This window comes from Filicampus tigris, chromosome 9 (genome assembly GCF_054856515.1).
Source record: "Filicampus tigris isolate MCC_2025a chromosome 9, RoL_Ftig_1.0, whole genome shotgun sequence".
NCBI classification, from domain to species: domain Eukaryota; kingdom Metazoa; phylum Chordata; class Actinopteri; order Syngnathiformes; family Syngnathidae; genus Filicampus; species Filicampus tigris.
The window spans coordinates 25454260-25480577 of NC_141225.1; the positions used below are offsets into that span (position 1 = coordinate 25454260).

The window sequence follows — 26318 nt, forward strand, 5'->3', positions numbered from 1 at the left end:
GGGCGACCCCCATTTGCTTAGCACTTGACTGTCTGGCCAAACGTGAGCATTGGAACCATTTCCACCCGACGCTGCCTCGCGACATTCGCGAGGAGAGCTGGCGCCTCGTTTGCCCTCAGGGAGGCGCTGCGGGCGTGTTCAAGAGCAGTTTTTGTCATCAAAGTCATCTCAGCCTCAAGTCACACCGACTCCGCCGTCCGAGCCAGGGTGTCAGCGAGCCGCTTTTTGCGTCCTTCCGCCGAGGCTCTCAGTGACTTTGGAAAATGAATTTCAATTGAAATTTGTGGATTGGATTTTTTTCAAATGCCCTGCTCGTTTGGAAGAAGCTGTTGCGACATTCAAATCCACGTTTGTCTTCTTGGAAAATTTGCCTCAAACGCGTCGATGTCTGATACTCGGCCTCAGGATTAATTAAGCTAAACGTGGATAAATCCGAGAAAAGGCAAGATGAAATAAATGTTTTCATTGGCTTTAAGTGAAATTGTCCTTTTGAAATCAATCTTAGGACTGACTTCAAATGCCCCAAAATGATGGCGCCGGTGGCATTTTCCAATCGCCGAGGTGGCTCATTTGGCTTTGATCTACGCAAACTAGGGCATCGCCTGTTTGATTTGAAAGGAAGCTTCAGCCAAGTGTGTTTTTTCAGACTTCAAAATGTTTTTGCTCCAGTTTATCAAAATGTCCTAATTGTGCAGAGAGCATCTTCTCCCGTGTCAAACGGCCAACTAGCGGCCAGGAGGATTTCTTTGGCTATTTTTCCGATTTTTTGCCTCGGATACAAGTAAACAACATGCCGTTGTGGACCCGGTCCAGCGGCCGCGGGGCGACGCGTCCAATCCTGAGCGCTCTCATTCAGCATGTCGGTACTCGGGTTGCTATCTCGCTATTCTTGCTATTCTTGCTATTTGCCACCCAGTTGTTAGCATGTTAGCATTTGACCAAAAACAAACAAAACAGGGCAAGATATCAAATCAACCAACCTTTGTGACTTTTGCAACTGTTAGCACGTTCGCAATTCTTACCGACTGTATTTTTTTTCCCCCAGCTCTCTTTATCCAGGTCAGGCAATTGAGAACACATTCTCGTTTCTGCTTGCACATGCTGTGCTGTATGCTATCCACGATGGAAAGGCAAAACAAAACAACCTGTTTTTAAAATAACCGTTTCTATTTGTCTCTAATCTGGCGATTGATGCACAGCATATGAGCATTATTAATGCGGGACTTAATCCCCTTGAAGCAACCACTATTGTCTTGATCCTCTTCCGGCGGGCGCGTAGGTGTTGTTCCTGCGTACGTGCATTTGGAAGCATTTCTGGACATGTATTTTGATTTGCCCTCTCTCTTTGTTTATCCCGCTCGCCCGCTCGCTCGCTCGCTCGCTCGATCCGAGGGGAATTACGCCGTAGAGCGCAGATATTAAAAACTTAATCTCATCCAAACACACGAGATTGATTCTTCTCGCACTGGCCCCGAATGAGATATTAGGTGCATCTTTATTTTACGCCGGTGCGCGTGTGCGCGCGTGCGTTTGTTTGTTGGCTACGCTCAACATGTTTGCAATATCCCGCCAAGCAGTCATCCATTATTGAGTATTTACTCAAACCTTGTTGAATGTACAGACAGACATTGCTGCCGTTTCAACGCAACTCGAGTCTGAGTGTGTGTGCGTGTGTGTTATTCAAGTTAAATGCTGCCGTGTGTGTATTTTGTGCCTGCGTGCGTGTGCGTTGCCTCCTGTATGGATTAGCGTCAGCATGACTGAGTATGTTTAACAGGATTACGGATCGGAAGCATGCTCCCTGCGCGCGTGTGTGTGTGCGTGTACTTCAAAGATTCCGGCATGTATCGTGCGCGTGCACATTTGTAAGCACAAAATATTTGTTGCCGAGTCTCTCATCCGTCTTTGTGAGTCCGCTGGGTGAGCGGGATCAGGTGACTCGCAAAATCCGTTCCCAAAACGAAAACATCACATGCTAATTAGCGTGACACTTCTGACTCGGTGATTGGAGCGAAGCCAGTTCTGAATTCTTTTGCATCGAAAGTGGAGTGAATCGTCGTGTATCATATTGTCGACGTAGCGCATCGTATTACAACATTGGAACAAATCGGATTGTGTCATAATGGTAGTGAAGTGTATCGTATTGTATTAGGAGTGAATCGTCATAATTTGAGTCAGTCACGATGTCTGGCGTGAATAAGACCATGTTGAGATCAAAGCGGGTCATTACTTTGATGATCTGTCGATTATCTTTTCGATGAATCAATGGATTGGATAAGAAAACGTTTTTTTCAATGAAAGACATTGATTATGATGCAGTTACTGATTTGGCTCATGACGTGGTGGAAAATTGCTCATGATTGTTTAAAAGCAGCTGTTTTATTTGGATGAAAAACAAATATCAGCAGCCTGCTTCCATGGAGGACTACAAAAGGTTTTGGACAATTTGAAGTTCTAAATAACTCAATAATGAACTTGTTGTTTGATTGGATCATTGATTAGTTATTGATGAATTGATGAACTGATGTTCCTCCATATTGGTATTGCATTCCAACGTAATTCAAATGACTCAAAATCGCAGGCTAATCGGAGTGAATCACCTTGCATTGTATGTATTGGAGTGAATCAAATCGTATCATCCCGTTAATAAAGTGGCGTGAACAATAAGTTACCGCAAGTGAACGGAGAGCATCGCTTGACAAGGTAATTGGAGTAAATCATATTGTCACGAGTGAATCCTACTGGCGCGAGAGTCGAGTCTTGTTTACACTTGATTAGAGTGAAGCGTATGGTCTGTTGATCTTGATGATCATACGGTACGGTAGCCATCAGATCGCAAGCTAAACCGAGCCAATCACATTGTACCTTCATTTTGGTCAATTGCATGGCAACGGTCATTTTCACTTTGTCCTGCCTTTGGTCTTCACGTCCGGGTGGGGTTTGCGTCTCGCCTCTTTGACTCGTCTTGCATTTCCGTCACGCCGGCCGCCTCAGCTAAGCGGCGGCACCTTATTGCCTCGGCGCCTGCGACCGCAACAATTACGGGCGACCTGGCCTCTAATGGGAATGCGCATTGAAAGTGACATCTCACACGCACTCCTGCGCACTTTTTTTCCATGAAGAATCTACAACTAGTCATTTCCAATTACAAGTGAGGAGCGCTAGCGTCATTACCGCAGCCTAGCCTATTGATTTCTGGACTAACAAGAGACAAATGTTAAATTGCCACAAAACTGGTTCGTTTGGGGTCACTGGTACGACGGTGTCGTACTGCAATGGCAGCGAATCCATTTCATTGTTGCGAATCTTCTCACATTGTAATTGAATCGCGTCTCATCGGAACTGCAATCCAATACGATATCCAATTGAATCACAGAATAATGGACGCATATCAGCTCGCGGCGGAATCGGAGTGAAGCGCAATGACAGTGAATCGTATCAGTTTGTCAGTGGAGTGAATCACATCACAGTGGAATCTGATCAAGTAAAACAGTAACACATCGTAACCGCAGTGAAAGCGATTACACGAGTTGAGGGACTCAACTTGTGTCACAGCGGAATTGGAGTGAATCGTACCACATGGACACAAATCATATCGTATTGCATCGTAATTACAGTGATCGTAATTTGTCCTCGACATCCGAACGAATCCTACGGCATTTCATCATAGTCGGCGTGAATCATATCGCACGGAAATTGGAATTGTGTCGTATGGTTATGCGAGCCAATCGAATTCGGCCGGAATTGCCGCTGAATCATATTGTATCACACTGTCAGTGGAGCGAATCATGCCAACTTGAAATCACAGCAAATTGGACGTTTTCCCAACGGGCCTGGAGTAAATCGTATCACGATGGAATCCGATTGAAGCGTGCGGTTTTTCATCACGAGCGGAAAACGGACTTGTATCCTATCGCCGAAGGAGCGAATCGAGTCCTGTCGGAATTGACGTAAATAGTATTTGCATTGTCATTTCAGTGAATCATATATCATTCGAATCGGGACAAAGCAAACGACATTTCATCGGAAGAGGAGTGGGGTGAATTGTATCACGTGGAAATCGGAATTGTATCACATCGCGGGAGCGAATCGAATCCGATCGTAATTGACGTCAATCGCGTCGGATCGTAATGGGAGTGAATCGCGCCGTCGCTGGAACGAATCATAAAAGCGTGCAAAGTCAACTGCATTCTTCCATATCCCAATCGGAGTAAATCGTATCACATCCATTCGCTTTTTCCGATAAGTGCAGTGAATCGCTTTGCACTTTATCGTATCAGAATCCGAGTGAACGTGTCGCAATCGAAGTAAATTGGATCCATTTGTGATGGGAGTGAATCTGAGTGAATCGCATCACATGACAGCGTGATTAGAGAGTCGTACGAGTGTGCGTGTACACGCATGCAAGACAAACATGGGTTGAAAAGGTACAGCCAGCCGCACCGAAAGCCGACAAGGGCGGAAAAGCGTTTGAGCATTTCACTTGAAATCCTTGAGATCCAGCTTAAGATGGAAGCCGACCCAAACATTTTTTTCCCCAGAATATGTTCTACGCAGGCCCACGAGTTGACTTTTAGCCAATCGAGGGGGCGGCCATTTTGTCACTTCCGTTGACCGAAGATGACATCGAAGATGACATCGAAGTAACGACCGATCACGGCTCACCTGTTTTCTGAAGCTGAGCCGCGATCGGTCGCTACCTGAGCCCCGAGCAACTTCGAACGTCATCTTCAGTCGACGGAAGTGACAAAATGGCCGCCCCCGGAGCTAGCCAAAAACGGGTGCATTTCTGCAGACTAGTTGGTCTGCATAGAACATATTCTGGAACAAAGATGTCTTTGGGTTGACTTCCCCTTTCAGGTCAAGGTACCGGTATGCAATTTGTTCACGCTGGTAATTCAATTCAAGGCGTCGGGAGATTTTTTTGTGCCTTGTGAGTCATGTCTTTCCCACTTGTGCGTTTGCCAAGCGCGCATGTTACTGTGCACACGAGAAGGTCAACGCTGGCATCCTTGTTGGACAACCGAGGACAATCCGCACACGAGTTGACATCTGCGTGTTACTCCGTTTCCGAGCGAGGCGCTGGCCGTCCATATGTAACATGTTAAGAGCGTCACTGGGAGAACGAGTGCCATTTTCTTTCCGCACCGGTAACATGTAGATGTCCTACTAGCATCCCAATGTTGATGACGAGGCTACTAGAACGTGACACATGCCAACCAGTTGCAGGCCTTGCATTGTTACCCGTATGGCTTTGTTGTGTACGAGTTGGCCAAATGCGTAACTTGTAGTGGGACAGAACACGAGTGGCGAGTCACACGTGTCATGTGACTGGTGTGCCTACCACGAGTACGTTGCTCATTTACATTGCAATGGCCCCAACAATAAATGCAGGTGTTTTAATGTTACAAGAGCCAGGTGATCTTCAAACCGGAGCCGTGGCAAGTGGCGAATCCCAGTTGAATTTCCTGACTCGTCAGTGCGCACGGGCACCTGAAGGCAGCAGCGGCAGATGAAAGAAAGGCTCAAACGCTTCGCCACCGACAAAATGCAGCACGGCGGCCACGGCAAGGAAAAAAACGGCACATCAAATCACGATCACTGATGACGGGGGGAGGGCTGCTTCTGGTTTGCGGCGGTGGTGGCGGGTGGCTCTGTCAAACATGAGGGAGGGGTTGTTTTTTTGGGGTGCGGGGGGTGAACGGCGTGTTGACGACGGTGATTGTGTGATGACACGGGAAGCAAATACTCGGCCTGTAAAGCAATAATCACCTTCGCTTGGGATGACTAGAATGTACGGCGTGGTTATTTGTCCCCTACCTATCACCACTAAGGAGCACCGCGGGCCGCACGTCCCACCGCCGGCCAGCATGAGAGGGGGAAGAAAGAAGGAAAAAAAAGAAAAAACAAACACGCACAAAAAGAAAGGAAAGAAGAAGAAAGAAGAAGAAAAATCATCTAAGCAAAAAGGCGCATTTGACAACATTAAGATCAACAAAGACGGAAGAGAAGGAAGGCCAGGAGGTGTGCCGGGTGCCGCCGCGTTTGGAGCTTGATGGATGGAGCCTTGCAAGAAAACAAATGAAGGGGAAAAAGATGGAGCAAAAAAAAAAAGAGACAAACTTTGTGGCTGGTTGCTGAAATTGAACGTCAAAGCAAATCGGCGCTGTCCTGTCCTGTGGCAAACACCCCTTTTTTTCACTTTCTTACATTTTTGGGTGAATGGGGAGTCCGCGTTGCACACATGCCATTCATGTGAACATTTGCAAAAATGACCAAATTGGACATCCGTGTGTTTTTCACAGGCAAAACGCAACCTTCACACCAAAGGCAGGCAAAAAGTCAAATAGGCAAGGTGCAAAAATCAACACAGTCAGCCCCCGAAGCTACTTTGACCATGACATTTGGCAGATAAGTCTATCGTGAGTAGAGCCACCAAAAAGTCTGCCCCAATAGATTCAGGAGGTCGGCCGTTTGGGTTGGAAGCAGACATTTTAGGTGTCCATTTTTGGGATGCTCACCTCCTGAAATTGGTTTGGAAAATTCAGGCCAGTTTGACTCGGTCATGGAATTTGCTAGGCAAGAGGAGAAGACCCACCCGAAAAATCGGAACAAATCCAAAAAGTAGGTGCGTGGCCAGCAAAGTTTGTTGCCTCACGCTACCACCTCCTCAAATTGTTTGGAGAACCCATCGTCTGCTTCCAGTTGGAATCCACATCGTGAAATTGGCTTGACGTGTCCATCATGAGTCCACCCGCAAAAAAAGGCTCCGGGAAGTCGGACGTTAGCCCACTCGGCAATCCATTGCCCCTCCCGGAAAAGGGGATTTCCCCCTTCTCAAGGTTGCTCGTTTCCGCCACTTGCTGGGTTTTGTTTTTTCCCCTCTTGCCCTCCTGGTGGTTACGATTAGGGGATGTCGTTCATATTCATCGAGGGTGGTCCGAAACGTCCGCCGACGCTGCCGGCGCCAATCAGGAAGCCGCTCGCTCGCCGTCGTCATCCATGTGTCTAAGACCGTCGTCATCGTCATCCTTGTCTTTGTCATTTTCAGCGTTGTCATCGTCTACGTGGTCGTCACCCATCATCGTCATCATCGTCACCATCTTCGTCATCATCTACCTGCAAGCTTGTGGTTCTTTCCATTCCAAGAGTTGCAAAATGTGATGCTTTGCGCAGCCAGCCACAAAGTGTCACGAAGCGCACACACACACACACACAAACGACAACGGAGCGGGTGGTGCGTCGAGGGTCAAATAACGGCGAGTTCATGCAGGATAACATGTGATTGTGGATTGATGCTGGGGGGGTTGCTAGGTGTGCGCGCATGCGTGTGCAGGTGCACATGCGTGCATTAGATTTAGCACCCACCTGAGCAGCACGGGGGACACTTGTGGCCAAAAGTATTTGGACAGTGACAACACTTGCTTTTTGCCTTCATTTATCCCAATGGATTTCAACTAATACATTTGCATTCAAAAGCCTAATCCCGGCTTGAGGCCCTACTTTCAAACCCCGAACTTGAGGCCATAACTTGAAAGTGTAGCCCAGAAAGCCCCAAGCCAAGTTTGAAAGGCGGCGAGAGGCCCCCCATTTGCTGATTGTTAGCGTCCCAATACTTTTGGACACGAGCGTAGCGGCCGGGCTCGCGTGACTCGCATCCGCACCGCAGCCTTTTTGCTAAACAAAGAGCAGGACAAGAGCGCGGCGTGGAAGGACGCTCGTACCTTTGTTAGCCAGTCGCACGCAGTTGATTTTGGTTTCCTGCAAGCAGAAGAGAGCAGGCGCAGCATTCAAGTCACATTTCAGTCACACGTCGCAATCGGCTTGCTTTCACGAGATTGGCACGACGTCAGCTTGGAATGTTGACGCGGCGCCCGCGACGGCTCTGCCGCGCCTGACGCTGAGCGGAACGCTCGCACCTTGCCACATTATTCGCACACGCGTTTACTGCACGACTCCACCGGCGCTTCTGGCCGACTCTTGTCGCCTCGGGACCGGCGTCGTCCTCTTGGGGGGCTTTCCAAAGAGCCGCCCAGTACCGAATGAGGTTGAAACATTTTGTCTTTTCCACGACAATCACTCGTGCAAATCTCAATCCGACGCACGGATGACGTCGCCACTACAATTTGCTTTTGTGAAGTACTGCCCCAGTCAGCCCCAAACCTCAAAAATGTCATTTTTTGGGGGGAGGTCAAAAACCAGCGGGTGTTATTTTTACATCTTTTTTTTTTTTTTTTTTTTTTTCTCCAGTGTCATTGTCATCTCCTTCCTTGCAGAGGTTTCACTCACCTGCTGGCTAACTTTTGCCGTCGCAAAAAAAAAAGAAATACTTTTGTTTCTTTGACGAGAAAAAAAGCCGCAGAAGTGGCCAAAGATTGAAGCCGGCGACACATTTACATAGCGGAGGTGTTGAAAAGGAGAACGTGGACGAAACAATCGTCTTCTATTCGCAACAGCTGCTCACTTCTTGATGCCCGAAAAAAAAAAGAAAAAGAAAGAAAAGAAAAAGAAAAGAAACGACATTAACAATGCGGATTGGCGACAGAGGAGCACCCGAGGGTGATGGACAGCAGCGCCATACTTGGGGCACCTGCTTTTACTTTCACTAATTCCCGTGAGGGCTGTTTTATATTTAACACGGAGCAGTGATTCAGCTGTCTGCTTTTATTCCAAAGGAACTTCCTTGTGAGTTTGAGCTGCCGACTTTCCTTGGTTTGCACCCGCTGGTATGTGTTGAAAATGCAGCCGGCCCCCGAAACTTAGCAACATGAAATTTGGGACACACGCCGATCATAAGTAGACCCACGCGCACACAAAAGTCTCTGGAAGCCACGCTGAAAAAGATGCCGCGAGTCTGACGTTCCGGTTTGAAGTGTCCACGGTGTCCGGCTTCATGTTGGCCTGCGAGTAGTGCGTCCCTAACAAATTGGCCGCTCGTCCATTTCAGTCAGGACTTACCCCGTTGGCTCTGCTGAGGGCCTGGAAGTAGATGCTGTAGCTTTTGGCGGGGGACAACGGCGGGTTGGAGAAGCCTCCGTAGCTCTTGTTGTCGCCCACCGTGAAGGGCTGGGCCGCCGCTAGATTGGAAGGCGGAAGCTCGGCCGCCATGTAGTACGGCGAGTTGGCGGCGGAGGCGTTGCGGAAGCTGAAGGGCGCGGCAAAGCACTCGGGGTTCTCGGAGGCGGCTCGACGCGACTTGGACTTGCGCTCCTCCTTCACCACCAGCTGGTAGGAACTAATGACATCACACGGAAGGTGATTAGTTCACTTTGCAAACAATTTCTCTCCCCCCCAAAAAAGGGCTGTCAGACAGACATTTTTGTGCTGGCCTTGGTTGCTCTGAAACGCGCTCTGCCCCTCTGTCATGTGGTGTTCCACAGGGCTCAATGTGGAGGCCCCTGCTGTTTCCACCGGCCCTGGGTTCCATCTTAAGGAAGCAAGGAATTTCCTTCCACTGCTCTGCGGTCCGCTGAGCAAAAAGTATGCTTTCGCCTTAAGGCCACTTTTGTCCTGCCTGGAGGAAATCAAGGCCTGCGTGGCACTGAACTCTTTGAATTTCAGCCAAAAGATAAGAGAAGTGAAGGTGTTTGGTCCCAGTGGCCCTTGCATGTCCCACCTTGTTAACTCGGGCCCCCTGGCGTCTTATCGAAAGCCAACAGTCTCCGACTTGAGTTTTCAAATGGACACCCTAACCCTGTAAATCAAGTTGAGTTGAGGTAATGTAGCCGTAACAAATGGCACTTTTTTAAGTTGGTCTAAAAATGAATTCTATTTCATTGTGGTTACTTCTTCCGAGGAGTAATGTGACATCTTAATCGGAGCGAATCGCATCGCAGTTCTTGTTTTATTTCAAAACCAAAAACAATCATAAGCATGATAAACCGTGCCGTATCGCGATGGAATTGGAGTGAAGTTTGTCACATCACGATTAGAAAGAATCAAATCTTAAAAATGTGCAATCAAAGTGGCTCATTGCATCATGACGGGAGCGAACCGAATCGTATAGTCAACGGAAGGATTTTCTTTTTTGGACTTGTAATTGCACCGAGTCATATTCCGCCGGAATCTTAGTCAATCTCCATTTTCACATTGTTCCGCGACAATTGGAGTGACTCACTCTTGATATCATGCTGCAATTGGAAAATAGATGGTATCAAATCATCATGTGAGCAAATGTTTTCAAATCAAATCATAAGGCAAGCCAACGATAAACCAATCCAAATTGGAGTGAATCGTCTGGTCTCAAAATCGAAATGAACGGCATTCCAGCGTACTTGGAGCGGTTCACAAGATCACGAGAGATTTCAAACTGAGTCAATTGTATCACATCGCACGGAAATGAACGCCATTGGAGTCAATCGTATCTTTCGACGTACGCGTGTTGTCATGGAAATGTCTGCTATTGTTGTTTGTTGCGCCCGCCAGGCCCTCCGCTTTGCTGTTTCCCGATTGGCTGAGGGCTCTTGAGCGGCGTCCCTCCGCAATTAGCTCCCTCGCCAAGCCATCGCGCAATTACAAGCAATTACACGCAATTAGGCAAACGCGCGTTCGCCGAGACCAATGGCGGCCCGATCCCGTCCGGCCCGCTTTCATTTCAGACGCACATTGCTGATGACCACAAGATGAGCCGGATGGGCCGTCTTCCCCTTCGCGCTTTTGTTGATGAAAGATCCGTTTCCAAGCCCCTCCGCGACCTCCGCCGGGGAGCACGTTTGTCTCCCCGACTAAATAAAAGCTGGGAAAATCAAATCAAATCAAATGAGCGGCGCCGCGCCCGCCCGCTCGCCCGCCCGCCCGCCCGCTCGCTCGCCTTCTGTCTTTGATAGGATTCGTCTGACTAATTAGAGAGAGCAGGCCTCCTCCGCGGCACAAAGACTTGAAATTGTATTTTGGGTAAATGGTGAGGCTTTGCAGGGGGGATTTACACAAACAAGCAATAACAACTACAAGATGGGTTGCAAATGAACCTGCGCTGCGGCCTTTCAAAGTGAATGACGCTCCCTGGTGACGCCTCATCGGGATAATCACTCGCACTTCCCGCTTATTGGAGTCAATGTGAACTTGTGCGCTAGAGAATATAACCCCACTAACTTCACCGCAATGTCACGGATCCCGACAAGAACCCCACCAACTTGAAGGCTTCTAACCCAACGCTTGTCCGACTAAGCTCATCCTAACCCTGCTAATCCAGTCAAACCTCTAACCACCAAACTTAATCCCTCACCAAACCCTTTTGCATCATTTCGATTTGACTCGTCCGACCGACAATTTAACCCGAAATCCAAACGCCACTAACCCCGATCTTGCAGCCTGAGCCCAGCCCTATCCAAGGAACCCCAACCTTGCAATATCTCAAGATTTTGTGTGAAGTGTGAAGACAATTGGCAATTTGGGTATTTTAGCAAAGAAACACGAAGATAGGATTTGCAAGACACTGATCCTTTTCCTGCCAAAATGTCAACGTACCCCAACGAATGGCACGCCCAAACAAAACTAATCCCAACCTTTGAACAACCAAAATGTGTCTGGTAAACGACCTGATGGGCGCTCCCCGTGACCTGGCAGGCTTAAGGAGGACGGTGATGGTGGACTCGGTCTCGTTGAGCGGCGCCTCCGACTCGTACTCGGGCATCGTGGGAGCTGAGGGAAAAGAGCACAAGAACGCACAAGTCAGACTTGCGCGAAGCCAAACGCCAATAATCGGATGTGACACCGACGGGTGAGCGACTGCGCGCTTTGGAAGGGCGCCCGAGTGTGAACGTGCCCCAAAAACATCAAGGTTTGCTGTGGCCTTTAAGTCGTTAACACCCCGGCCCCAATCTGGTTCTGGACAGGACATTGAATTGAAAGCTCATTATCTTCACGCTCTGCAGGGAGATCAACAAGATGGCTGACGGCGTGACATTTCAAGTGAGCCGTCGCCGTCGGTAGAAAAAAAGGAGCCACTCTTCTTTCGTTACTTGCCGTCTCTCGGCAACATGTCGCAGAGGAAGATGGACGAGCGGAGGTCCGCTGCGGGCCGCGGCAAAGGTCTCGCTAATTGCCCGCGGCCACAGCGGAGGCGAGCCGTCGCTCGGTTCCGTCACAGGGCCTTTCTCCGCAAAAGCATGCATGCTCCAAATAAATTCATCCATTCAGAAAAGACAAGTCCAGGTCGACGTGACGACAATTGGTCACCTGGTTTAGACATCTAGCGGACTCTTGGCTTGATGGCAAAGGTGTCCTTTCATTCCAGAATGGTTTTCATATGTCATGTTACAAATGCATACAAGAATAAAATCTTTCCAATTTTCACAGATCACCAAGAATCATGACAGCTTTGCGAGCGGGTGTGTGCCGGAAGGAGGCACGAGGACACGGCCGTCGTTAAAAGGTCTTCCCCCCCTGTGGCCTTTTGTATGAAAATGACTTGAAGAGAGGGCAGCAAGTATTTTGCTCATCTTTTTGGCCACGCGGTCGCGGCGGGCGTCACAACGCTCGGGCCACTCGGTGACATCGGCGCATGTCCGGCCGGGGACGTTCCGCCGCCGCTCTCGGCTTGTGCCAGCTCAGGTGTGATTGCGCCAGAAGGCTTCACGTGTCCCACGGAAAGTTTCCAATGCGGAAATTTGCTCCAATTTTGCAACCTCGATCACGCGCGCGGCGGCACTGCCGCGGCCACTTCGTGCGAGGCGAAGCAGACCTTGCCATTGTGTTGAGCTTTGAGAGCCACGCTGGCCCTTTTTTTCCTCGGCTTATCTGGCCCGCAAAGTTTACCGCGTGGCTTTTATTGCGCTGACATTTGTGAGGCGGCTGACAATCACATGGTAAAAGTCAAGATAAAAATGGAATGGGATTGAGAAAGGCAGAGAAAAAAGAAAGGAACAAAAGCACTGAGCGCCACAAAATCACAACACCAGGTCAGCCCTGACTTTGGACTACAAAAGAAGTCACAGTCAAAGTCGATCTTGATCAACGGCTTTTCTTTGTTTGTTGCTAATGCTCAGACGTTGGCAGTCCATTGCGCAATTAGTTGAGTCATATTTCATGGCGAGTCATCAAACTTTGCCAACATGCTCCACCCACACGCAATTCTTGGCAACATAGCATCGCAAATCAGACAAAACCATTCGACCGACTTTGTCTTTGAAGCATCCCCGCAATGGCCAAACTGAGGCCAAATGGCGGGGTTCTTGCCTCTCCTTGCCTCTTCTTGCCTCTTCTTCCCTCTTTTCACGCATGACTTCCTCACACCTTTTTATGGGTCAACTCATGGACATGTCAACCAAATTTCACGTTGCTGAGTGAAACTGGCTTCAGGGGCTGAAAAAACAAACAAACATGCAATAACCTGAGAATGCACCCAAAAATGCCAGCATCAAACCAAAATGGCTGACTTCCTGTCTTTTTCAGGCATGGCTTCCAGACACCTTTTTCGCTGGTCAACTCACGGCAGCCAACCCGAACCCTAAACCTGGTCCAAATGGCTTCGGAAAAAATAACATGCCTCTGTTAAAACTGGCAACAGACCAAACTGAGCCGCAGCCTACAATGGCGGCTTTGAATCCATATGGCTGATTTCCAGGGTCTTTTCAAGCCTGGCTTCTTGAGACGTGTTTGTGGGTCGACTCATGATGGACAAGTGTCGCCAAGTTCAGGTTTCTGCGTGAAACTGGCTTCAGGGGCTGAATCAGAAAAAAGAGATCCATTCGATTCCCCGGAAACGCATCCAAAGTGGCATCTTGAAACCAAAATGGCCGACATCCCGTGTCTTCTTCCGGTACGGCTTCTTGAGAGGTATTGGCGGGTCTCCTCATGTCCACCAAGCGTCATGTCACAAAGTCAAAGTGGTTTTGTTGTTCGGGATTTCCGCAAATGCCTCCAAAATGGCGTCCTGATGCTTACCTGCTATCTTGGTGGTAATGTGGGTGTTGACGGCTGGGCCGGCCCCCTTGCTGGTGGAGGCTTTGAGGGTGAAGAAATAGGTGGTGCCCGGGTGGAGGGCCACAAACAGGTGGTGAGTCTCATTGGTGGGCTTGGTCACCTTCCCCCACTGGGTGGTCAGGTCAGCGCTGGGGTCCAGAGAGCTCAGACCTTTGTAGGTAATCTGGAGGGAGACAAGAACCAAATCTCAAATCAAACACTCTTGAAACCGCCAGAAGCCACACCCAACTTTTTGGCACTCGTGCGTCATCACATGTTGATGGGAGCAAGACTCAAGAGCCAGAAGTTGTAACAATGTCACTTCAAGTCTTTCATGCTGCCAATAAAGCCGTGGTTCTTTTTCACCTTGTTGTTTTGTCGGAGGGATTACAATGGTGGACTGGAATCAGAAGCGGGATGGCAGCCTAACCCAAAACCCCTCTTCACACTGCACTTGGGGGTGATCAAAGCCCTAGCTTTACCCTATCCGCTAAATTCAACCCCTTAACACTCAAACACTCACCACCAAACTCCTATCCCAAATCCCAGATTCCAGGGACTAATCCCTAAAAACAAACCTTAATCCCAAAGCCCAACCAATCTCAAACCCTATCTTAAAATAACCTAACTTCCCGACCTTAATCTTATTCCAGGCCCCAGAACCGAACCCCAACCGATTATTCTAACCCCCAGCATTCACCTCTAACCCTAACCCCAATCCCGAGCCAAACCTAATCACAACCACGACCGTCAACTCTAGCGCAAGCCTCACTCGCAATTTTAACCCAAAACACTTGACTTTTTACTCCGAGTCTTAAACAAATAGCTAATTCCAACCTGACCTTGTGCATGCTAAATTTCCATTGAGACTGTTTCTTTTTTTTTTTTTTTTTTTTACTACAGTGTCAAAATGTTTTTCAGCCACAATATGCTTCAATAAAGCTCCTGTCAAAAAAAACAGTGGCAGAGTGCACCTGCCTCAACCAACCATCATGTCGTGTATGAATGTGTGTGCGCGAGTCGTTCAATGTCAGCCTCAAAAACGCGAGTGAGTGCGGAGGCAAGGTGGGAACAACGAGCACAACAACAAGACAGACCGATGACTCATGTGAAACGCCACCGCACACCTACATGGCAGGCTGCAATCACAGAAATCATGGCCAGGTGAAGCGCAAGTCAACACGTGCTTGTCTTTCATCAGCAGCAAAGGCCTTGGTTTTTTTTACCTGTCCTCCGCCTCCTCTTCATAACGCGCGCACACTCGAGGCTGACAACGAAGCGCTCTAACACAAGCGCAAAGCCCCGGTCCACATGCCGATTGTCGAGTCAGATGGCCAAAAATCAGCAAAACCAAACTGGTGAACAGCAAGCTAACGCTCCAAAACGGAGTACTTCCATTCTCGTCCTTTGCACGCTTTCAGCAATTATCTTCTCTGAATTCACTTTCCGCAACCCTCTAAACACTCGACCGTCTTTACGAGTTTAGAAGTGAGCGAGACAGACGCCATCTCAACTCGGGCGCAGCTAACGTGTTGGCTGCCCCGTCGCCCTGCGAGGGGCCGTTGCCGTGGCATGGTCTCCGTCAGGATGACATTTTGCAAAGTCGTTTGTCGGGCCTTGGCGGAGGTCATCCTGGCTCGGAATGAATGCACCTGCGCCAGGTACAGACAATACGCTTAGGTCTTCCTTTCATGGCATTTAACTCCGGCGCCGCTAAACAAGTCAAGGGCTCTCGGGACAAAACCTTTGGCTGATAAAAAGCCAGCGGGCGGCGATGCCCGAGTGGCCGATCGACGGGCATTTGCGCGGCTGAAAGGCTGCCGCAATCAAACATCATCTGCTGGGTGCGTTGCTACTTTGGATGGCTTTGGCTTTGGCTTTGGCTTTGGCTTTTTACTCGCGCGACCAGCAGTGAAGAGACTGGCGGCAGCAGTGCGGCCGACACTTCTCTGCGTAAGCGCAACCACGAAAAAAGCCCAAAACCCAAGAAGAAGCCAAGCACACTTTGCGTCGTTGACAGTTGTGCATCGTTTTGCTTGAGGTTAGAATGAATCTTAGGAAATACGTTGGAATTCTTCTCCATTCAACTTGAAAATGACATTTGATGGCAGTTTTCATGCGTCCGCCTCCCTCTCTTAAATGAAGGTTGCGACGGAACCTCGGTTGGTTGCGGTCGAAAGTTGCGTTGAGGAGGCGAGCGGCTCAGTGGCCGCCAGCTCAGCCTTCCCGCCGCAAGTCCTGCGCCGCCTCGGCCGAGTTCATCAAGGGCCAATAATGAAGTATTGACATTTACTCAAACGCGCTCGACGTCTTTTTAATAAGCTGTCCAAGCCGGCGTTGTTTCCTCTGATCTACTGTCCGGCGTGATTGAGCCTAATGACGACAAAGGCGGTGGACTGCGCTTGGACCCCTGCAAATACAAGAAGCTATTGCTGCTCAGTGTGCGCGCGTAATCAACAATGTTTACGAGGCTGTGCCGTGGGAGGTGTATACAACAACAGCGGCGGCGGCGGCGGCAGCGGCAACCTTATTTCACTTGACTTGTTTTCATTTTCCATCCTTTATGATTGCTGGCGTTTGTTTTTATTAGAAAAACACAGCAACTCACAACGTGTGCTTTGCTCTTTCTGTTGATTCCAAGAGTGCAATTGAGCTTTTTTTAGCCGCGTAGGTTTCTTCAAATATCTTCGGGATGCGCCGTTAGCAAAGGCGCTCATCGCCAGCAGCCAATGCAAGCATCTTCATAAAAGACGGCAGCCGACGTAAGCTGGACTAAGTCAGCCGGCCGGCTATTGATTGCCAATCAAATCGGGACAACTCTGCCAGGAAAATCACCTTTTCCCCCCGCGCTGCCAAACGTAGCGTTTGTGACACGTGTTTTACTTGGTGACTTTGTCAAGCCTCAACCACGTCATCATCGGGAGTGGTTTGCTTTTTCTTGAGAAGCTACGTTCAGAGCAAGAAATCCGGGCAGCAGACGCTTTTCTCCGCCGCGGCTCTGCCATGGAGCTGCCTTCTAACGACCTCGACCTGCACCTCAAGTATGTCATGAGCGCGCGGCGGGCACGTAAGACCGCCACGCGCCTGTCACGTCACCGTCACTCATCTGTCACCCAAATGCCACCTGAGTGCAATTTGACGCAGCCGTGTAACTGACGCGCAGCTGACGCCCAACTAACACGGAAGTCGCCACTGACTTCCTCCTCGCTCGCATGCAGCCTGACTGCCGCGCGTCTGCCGCAAATCGTTGGGATAGCACTCGTGTGACCTGCGTGAATCTGACAGCTCACGGGCATGTGTCTGCCATGTCGCTTACATGATTGTTTGGGTTTTTTTATCAGCAAGACGGCCACAGTGAAGGAAAAGAGACACGTCAACTTGGCTTGAAATACAACAGCAAAACACAGTACACAAATACAAAGTCACACATTTGGTTTTTTTGGTTTTGTTTCGAGGGACACCAAAGGCTTCATGGTTGAAATCATTTGGACTTTCTGTCAATTATCTATTGGTTCAAGCATCACAGGGTTGCGTTGAAAGCTAGCAGCCAGACGTCAGTACGCTATTATGCGTGGAAAAAAAAGGGAAAGAAGGAAATAAAAAAGGCCTTGTTAGCAAATTAAAGGCGTGCAGCCGAGCTGGCAGGAAGGAAGCCTCGGTGGGCCGGCTGGGCAGCGTCCCTCCGGCGTTGACGCCCACGCTTCGCAGCTAAATTGGTGTTGAAACACCTCCTCCTCGGCCCTGCTGCAGTTGTGTAACGCCGCGGGAAAAGGGGAAAAAAAAAACGGTTTGCGCCACACGCCACACAACAAACTCAAGCGCTATCAAACCTAGCCAATGTGATTTTGTGTGCGACACACCCACGATGTCCGCGTTACGTGCGCTAGCCTCAAGGCGTATTCCAAAAAAGAGAGCGTCACTTCGCTGTGATGACACGTGGCTCCGCCAAGTCAACACAAGAGAGCGCCGCAAAGACAACGCGCGCCGGAGCGATGCTCATCAAACGCCGGGAGCAGCTGCCATGCTAATCGCGCAATCGCTCCGGCCGACGCTCGGACGGGCAGAGGCGGCCCGCCGGCCTTTTCGGCCAAAGTTGGTCGCAGTTATGAGCTGTTTCTTGCATGTGTTCAACAAGAAGCGGACGTGTCAGCAACGGAATTGGCTCGTTGAGCGAGTCCGCATGATGTTTTTTAGGGTAACAAGCTAGCGTCCTACAACCACCTAGCTAACATTTCTCTGATGACACGCAACCGACACTGGCATTTATCGGCCGCCGAACCCAGCCGCACCTGACGCGTGCGTACATGCCGACACGTAAGCCATGCTCGGCTGACACGTATCTGCCACGTGAGTGACCTTCCTCGGTAGCTGACATGCAGTAGCTGGCATTTATTTGCCCTACCCAGGCAACCGACATGTCCCACATCGACCTGATCCGGATCTGCGTTGCAACCGACGTTTCTCCGATGTTTACCCAACATGTAACCGACGTGGAGCTGCCATGTAACCCGACGGCGCGACTGACATTTACCCCTAGCCGCAACGGCGTTTAGCTACACGCAGCTACGTAGCCGCGTTGTCTTTGATTGGCTGGGATGATTTGGGCCCGTCCGGGCGGGCAAGTTGTCGCGCGGCTGACGAATGAGCGCATAGTGGATAATTGCGTGTGGCGAAATGGAGATGGATGCATTCATACGGCACCGGCGCTCCCTTAATGGTACTTAAAGAGCAGACGCCTCGGCCTCCCTCGTTCACGCTCTCTCGCTCTCCCACGCCGCCGGTGTGAACGACTTCATGGGGGCCATAAACGTGTCTTGCTCAAGGACACTCGGAGCCGGTCTCTAAGGCATCAGAGGGCCATTGAAGATCCCTTTCAAGCGTGTTCATGAAGCGCTCCGGTGCACATTGCTCTTCTCTCCCGGCCCACTCGAGCGCAACACTCCATTTTTTTTCGTACTCCTCTGTGACATTTACATGCAAAAGAACACGGTCGGTATCTTTTGTCCGCCTGTTGAAACGGGTGCTGGAAATCAGCGACGCCATTATGCTTCGGGAACGTTCTTCTTGCCATTGGACCGCAATGAACGTTGAGCAGCGCAAGCTGCTACGCGCCACCAGGGAATGGTAGGAAGGGAGCGGACATTTCCTTGGAATTGTTGCCATTGATTGAGCAACAATGTCCATCACGAGTACACCCACAAAAAAGTCAAAAAAAAAGGAAGAAAGAAATAATAATGATCATTTGAATCGATGACATCATTGCTAGAGCGCAACAAAGTGCAACCCGTCAAAATGACTGCTCTCGGAGTTGTAATAGTAGCAAAATCCAGGTGGTCGTAGTCTTAAGAAGCCGTGTCTGAGAGGACGCAACAAGGCGGCCATATTGGTCAGAAGCAGCTTGGCGGGTGGCAATTTTTGTTTGTTGCCACCTGCAGCAGCAGCGCCCTAGGAAAGTTTTTTTTTTTTAATTTATCCCCCAAAGAAAGTTTGACTTTGGAAGATGGAATTTGGTGGGCATGTCGATCATGAGTAGACCTACAAAGTGTCCGGCACCATGCACCATGTTGCGTCAAAGGGTCCATTTTAGGGCCATTTTCTATTTTGGTTTGCCTGACCAAACGTCTCACGTGCGACAAACGCGCCCTTCTGTCGAGATTCATCGGCGCCTCCGACTGACAGAAAGGTAAACAAGCTTTAAGGCCACTCCACTCTTGAGGCTGGAGCGGAGGGACTGATTCCTGGCTGCTCGCCGCTTTTTTCCTTTTTCTTTTTTTTTCTTTTCCTTCTTCCTGCTGCTTTGTCGGGCTGAAAATTGCAGCAGTGCAGAAACTTGAAGCCTTTTACCGCCCGAAATGTTCCGCGGGGACTGGGGCCGAGCCGGCCCGGCCTCTGCGACGAATATGTGAGACGGGCCCGCAAGAGTCGACGCGGGTGTAAGCGATAGCGCTCCGTCGCCCCTGTAGGCCAGAAAAGGCGGCGCGACAGACTAAACGAGGTCAGCGGCTCAAGGACTCGAAAGCCCGAGGAAATCGACTCCATCACTGACGCCGGAACAATGCGGCAGAGTGCACACCATCGGCAAGGAGCATTGTTGAGCCCCGAGAATAAAGGTACGTTTCCCCAAAAAGACAATGATATTCAGCAAAGTATGCGACGAGGATTATGTGGGAGGAAAGTCGTGGCTTGACAAGTGGCTTTCCTTTATTGTGCTAACAGTTCACCTTGAACGCTGCGAGAGGGCGCAAGAAAAACACGCCTTTTTGTTGTTGGCACCCAAAAAGCAAGGTGTGACTTTATTGCTGCAAAAAAGGAGCGACGCTGGTGAGTGGCGACCGCACAAATGACAGCATTGCACAGCCTTTCCGCACGTCTACGCCAGGCGGCGGGGGCGGTGGGTGCGGTGGGTGCGGAGGCAGCGGCTGTGCTAAGCTCTTGGCATGCTTGCGAGCACTTTGGGTCAAAGATGATACCATCTCCGCACCGCGGCGGACTCGGACGATTTCATTGGTCCGCTGTCACGTGTTTGGTCATTTCATTGGTCAGGTGCGACGAGACTACATCGCTAAAGCTTTTCTATTGGCCCGTCGGTCCAGATTCATAAATGAAGCAGGCCGCATTAAAAGCCGCAGGGGGAAAAGTAGCGGCTTGCTGTGCGACGTTATTTCTATTCCAAAACCATTTTGGGGGGGGGGGATCCCGTACATTTTGTCGAATGCTTCCACTTTTCACAAGATGAAGTGTGAGAAATGGCGCCTTCTGTGAGGAGATTTGCAGTTGAATGGCACAATGTTGCCTTTTCCTGCCCAAATATACAATTTTACTTTTCGCTGATCAATCCTCGCATTTTTGTGCATCATTTTAATGGCAACAAATCATCGCTGTCCTGTGAAAAACAACTTTTGTCCAATTCTGGAAACTTTTGTCTTTTTCACATGAATGCAGAAACAGCATTCATGTAAACATAAGAAAAATGAAAAAATTGGAGAAATTGGAGTGTTTCTCACATGACAACGACGATATGAAGGCCATTTCCTGAAGCGTTTTTGTTTTCGAGGCAAAATCTTCCCAGGCCGAGAGAAGAAGACTTTTGGCGAGAAAATGTTTTGAAGTTGGCAGATAGCGTTTCGCTTGCAAAGTGTCGCAATTTTGCGCCAAAAGCAAAGCCTTTTTTGACCAACTATTGCAGTTCCGTGCAGCAAAGTATTCATGACAGTGCCCCCGCCCCGCTCCCCCTCCCCCGGCCGGCCTCCGCCCGACACACTCGCTTTAATCCCGTAATTAGCCGCAATTATCTCAACACATTCAAGAGCGGCGACGGATTTGCATTCCCGTATCGCGGCAAGCGCTACTTCTTCTTCTTCTTCTTATCCGTCCTCACTGTTCGCTCTCCACCTGCACTCCCCTGCCATTGTCCAAGGACGAGGGGGTCCGGTCCTCCAAAGCAAAGGCGGGTTCAAAAGAGAAGACACAAGAGACAACAGAGGCCTTTAGATGTAGCAGATGATGCCTTTAATGGCACAATAGGCGCAATTATAGTCATTATCTCTAATGGGGAGCATTGTGCCAGGGCTGTGATATGTTTAGTAGATGACGACCGAGGAGGGCGGGCGCGCGGCCCTGCGTTAATGAAAGCCGAGTAAAAAAAAAAAAAAAACACCGGGTGTTGCTCAAGACGCACGGCAGTTGCTGGAGAAACGAGCCAACCGTGTGCAAAATAGGCTGCCGGGATGTGATGGAAAAGCAGCGCGGCTTTGGTGAAGCAGCATGCGGCGCAGCGCGGCGCGGCGCGGCGCGACGCTCCGTTCTGAGTATCCAACGTTGTTGCTACCGGCCCACCTGGCGACATTGCCCACACGGTGGCGCTGCGCACCCATCGCCCGCCGCTGATTCAAATTGGACAAAGCAACATTTTCGAACTCCAAATCCTAGAATGTTGCGGTGTGGATTGGCAGACGTGAATGTGACGTAAAGTAATCGCCCCGCCCCGCCCCGCCCCTCCCATCACAGCGGATTTTGGACTCACGTCGTACTGGGTGATGACTCCGTTGGTCTCGTTGGGCGCTTTCCACTGGAGGAAGATCTTGTCCTCGTAGGGCGTGTCCTGCAGGGACTCTTTGGGCACAGAGCCGGGCACTGCGCACACGCACACGCACACCAAACCATAAGGGGACCGCAGAAGGAAATCTGCCTAGCGACAAGGCCGATTTGTTGGCCGCCTGACACCTTGTGGCACCACCCTCCTGGTTCCCGCCTACCCGCTGGGAGTGCGCATCTCTCCGCAAAAAGACGACTGCATACGCTTTGGGATTTGTTGGGTGCGACAGGATTCAAGGACGGTTCCATTTGAGAGCGGAACGGTGAGATTGTGTCGGCTATGCTGTGGCTCCGTTGTCTGACGCAATGACTTTCGGCTTGCCATTTGACACGTAGGCTGGAATGAATTTCTCAGTACTGCAAAGGGGCCAATCCCTCGGAAGGTATTGGAAATTCCTTTCAAAGCGGACCGACTGGATTCGGTTCAATGCACTCGCACCTCTGAAATGCCAAAATGGCTTTCCGGTTCAAAGCGTTTTTGGTTGCAGGCCTACTAGCTACTATGCTACTTCCTTCCTAGCCTTGCTAGCTAGCTGCCCGGGTCGGAGCACGTTTGGCTTTGGGCTGAGAAAAAGAGCAAAGTGGAATCAAGTTTGCAGGCGCTTGCGAGGCTTTTCGAGGGCGTAATGAGTGCCATCCATCAAGCGGCGCTGCGGCGACACCTTGGCCATGTAATGAAGAATGTTTTTTCCCGGAGACGGACACGTTAACAAATAGGCCGCAAAGCGCTACAAAGACCATTTTGCTTTGGTAATTAAAATGTGTTGATGAGGAGGCCGCCCTGCAAATCAAATCGGCCGCACGGAGAAAGGCAATGAGATGGCGTCCTTTCCGTCGGCCACCTTATCATTCAGCGCCGTGCGTCTTCAAGGCTGTGGGGGTGCGTCTGTGTCTGTCGGTTCAACAAGTTTGTGGGCATGTGTGTGTGTGTGTGTGTGTGTGTGTGTCGAAGGAGGCATGTTTAGGAGTGCGTTAAAAGAGTGTGTGCGTGCATTTTTATTCAACGCGCTGACCGAAACTTGATTAACTTCCAGCTTGGCAATCAAGGACCTGCTGCTTTTTCAGGGGGGTTTTTTGTTGTTTTTTTTAAATTCTTATCAAGTCCTACTTTTTGGGTTGATTGAAATTGTCTTTCAGCAGGCGGGAAATCAATTAGCTTTGCTTTTTCTCTGGCGGCCGCAAAAGCCGAAACGTCTCTTTTGCGCGGAGACGAGCACGTCAAATATGAAAATAAAGGCGTGGATGCGAGGACGTTCCTCTCGTCTCCTTCCAACATTTTTCGTTTGATCCTGAGCTCAACCTACTTTGGGAGCCTCTTTGGCGCTTGGTTGGAATCCTAATGATGTCGTGCGCTCATTTGTCGAGGATGAGAGCCGGCTCGTTTAGTTGCGCGCGACTTGGACCCAAACGTCACAAATGCATTTCTTCTTCATTGAATTGATTTTTTTGTATTCAGCACATTTGTATTCATTTGGATTCCATGTTCCCTTGGTCAACCAGTGGCATTTCAAATCTTGGTTTCTTATTATTGGTCTGGACGTTTGGCCTGATTTCCTGCCACTTCTCCTCCCGCCTTCCAATCCCGCATTCACCTGATGAAATGATTTTTTTGTTTTCAATGATGTTTTTCATGCATGCAAGATGATTTACTCTATGTATCGTTTGTTATTTTTGCACTGGATTGTCTTTTATTGAATTGAACTGTATGATTTCTGAATGTATTTATTTGTATTTTATACCCCCCGTATTAACCCAATGTGTGATTTTCGTGTGATCCATTTTTTCAAATCCATTTTCTTTTTTTGTCATTTTTAATGCGTTATGTTGACGCATGTTTGTTGTTTTTTTTATGTATTTACATCTTTTTTTAATATTTTAATAATGAATTTGACTGTATCCATCCCAAAAGTGAATGTTCCCTGTTCATTTGTTTGGATAAAAATACACGTGAAGCATTTGATTTTTGATGATTACTTAGCAATTGTATATTTGTTACTTTGCATTGGAATGATTTTTGTCGTATTTTTTAAACTTCACAATAGACAATTCCTGATATTTGCTGCTCCCGTCTTGAATGATTTCTTTGGTTTCTGTGCCACCAAATAATTATAATACAGTATACCATTTTTATTTATTTTTTTTCTCATCGCTCATTGCGTGTATCTCGTCAGCGATGACACGAGGCATTAATCCACCCGGACGAGCGCAATCTTTGGTCATGTTGTCGACGATTCCCGCGCGGAACGGCGCTAAGCTACGCTAGCATTTGCCCGGATTAGGTCCGCTGCAGATTAGAAAAAAAAACATGCGTCTGCCATTTGTTACACGATTGATTTTGGGCTTGTTGTTTGTTTGGATTGTTTTTTTTTTTAATCAAGCTGCGTGTCTGTGCTTGGAGTGCGGACAAACGTATTGGGACACCACCAGGAAGAGAAAACGTACATGGACAAAAGTATTGGGACGCCAAGAGGATGTGAAAATGGAAGGAGATGTGGATTCATGTGAAAATAAATCATTGCTGCAGGAAGCGAGATGGCGTGGCGTTTTGCGGCCCTCTCACCGTCTTCCTCGGTCTGCTTGACGATCTCCTCGCTCTCCTTGCTGCCCTCGGCGTTGGCCAGGACCAGTCGCAGTCTGACGGTGACGGACGGCCGGAGGTCCCTCAGGGTGTAGCGAGAAGACGTCTGGATCAGCTCCTCGGACGCAAACTCCTGCTGGTTGAACGCGTACTGGTACTGCACCTGCGGGGGGGGGCGAAGCGTGCGCGTCAGCACGCCTGCGGCACGCCTGCAGCACGCCTGCTGCACGCCTGCTGCACGCCTGCTGCACGTCTGCTGCACGCCTGCTGCACTTTGGACAAAAGTATTGGGACGCTTCTGCCGCAAAGGGAAGGAACGGCCAGAGGGAAACGCTGATGGCCTGCGGCGGGCGCGCTACCGTCAGGTTGTAGCTGTGGCATCGCGTGACGGCGTAGCCGAACGTTTCCCACTGGATGGTCAAGAGCCGCGCCCGGACGTCCACCACCTTGACGTTCTGCGGGCCGTGGACGGGATCTGGAGGAAAAGGGTGGAAAATGAAAGCGGCCGCTCTTCTGATTGACATTGAGAGCGCAAATGTAGACGACGAGGAAAAGTTGCCTTTCTGGCAAAAGAAGAGGAGAGGTTGTACGGAGCAGAGCAAGGAATGCAGTAGTCAACCGAAGGTGAAACGGAGCCAGGGAAAGCAATCCGTGGCAAGCAACCACATGCTGCTTCACCGGGCATAAAGTGGCGGCCTGTTCCGCTTCAGAATTTCCATTCCAGCTACGACAAATCACAGTCAAACAGCTCGCTCGCACGCACGCACGCACGCACGCTCGCACGCACACTGTGCTTGCTCACCATATGTTGGCCCCCCTCGATGCCGCTTTTTTTCAAGATGGGTTGTGGCTAATTAGTTTCAGCCGCTTAACAACAATGCAAAGGGGTCAACGGTCTCGCACACACATTAGCTCCGAGCAATTAGCCGTGTTCCACTAATGAACCGATGCGCATCTTTTTTGTCCGCAACCGACGAGTCTTTACAGCTCATCAGCAATCAGGCCGTCATTCCGTTCCACGCGGCCGCATTTCAATCTTTCACAATTACATGAAGTGACAAAAAAAAAACAAACATTGAAATGGGCACACAGCAATCTGATTGATAGGAACGACCGGCTGAACATTGCGGCGGCAGACATTTTGTCGATGTGCTGACCTAATATCAAGCAATATTGCAGCCACACTCAAAAGAAAGAAGAAAAGACACGGCACATCCATCCATACACACTCATGTATGGATGGATGTCTTTTTTTCTTCTAAAAGATGTCATTTTATTCTCGGAATTAGTGACTCATTTTGGATACGGTAGCCATCAACAATCTTCCCCAATGTCTTTAAAAGGGACGCTCGTATCATTCCAATTTTCTTTTGCAAGAAAACCTTTGTAACTTTATCTTTGAACAAAAAAGACCCTATCTTATTTCCCCACACAAAGACGTGTAATCGTATGCCTTTTCCCCTTCAAGTGATGACTTTATGGCCTCTATATGTCAAAAAGAAAAATGCAAAGGTATTGCCACACGATGACTTTTGCCGCGTGCGACACTTGAACGAAACCTTCATGGCATGTTTGTGTGCGCTAAGCAGCAGGACGCAAAAGAAGGCACAAAAGCACAGATTCATTTCAATTTCAAACAAAGTGGCCATTATACATTTTGTCTGATTGGATTCTTCTTCAAATCCCCCAAATGTGTTCATCCCCACCGCCAGCAGCAAATACAAAGGAAGACAAAAAAAAAAAA

At 49.4% G+C, this 26318-nt stretch overlaps 1 protein-coding gene across 12 annotated transcripts in view; it reads right to left on the minus strand.

Annotated features, from left to right (window-relative positions):
• ptprt (protein tyrosine phosphatase receptor type T) overlaps positions 1–26318 on the minus strand; it is a 107330-nt gene that overhangs the window by 46695 nt on the left and 34317 nt on the right. For 7 of the 12 annotated variants that reach the window (XM_086039690.1, XM_086039681.1, XM_086039684.1 and 4 more), the window contains exons 9-16: positions 24934–25049; positions 24557–24737; positions 21926–22035; positions 13885–14086; positions 11538–11640; positions 8959–9235; positions 7725–7761; positions 5773–5829 (exon numbers count right to left, since the gene is read on the minus strand). In XM_086039690.1, the coding sequence (XP_085895816.1) occupies positions 5773–5829; positions 7725–7761; positions 8959–9235; positions 11538–11640; positions 13885–14086; positions 21926–22035; positions 24557–24737; positions 24934–25049 (1083 nt within the window). The remainder of the gene's footprint in view (positions 1–5772; positions 5830–7724; positions 7762–8958; positions 9236–11537; positions 11641–13884; positions 14087–21925; positions 22036–24556; positions 24738–24933; positions 25050–26318) is intronic. The other 5 variants (XM_086039691.1, XM_086039692.1, XM_086039688.1 and 2 more) reach the window with 1 other exon arrangement.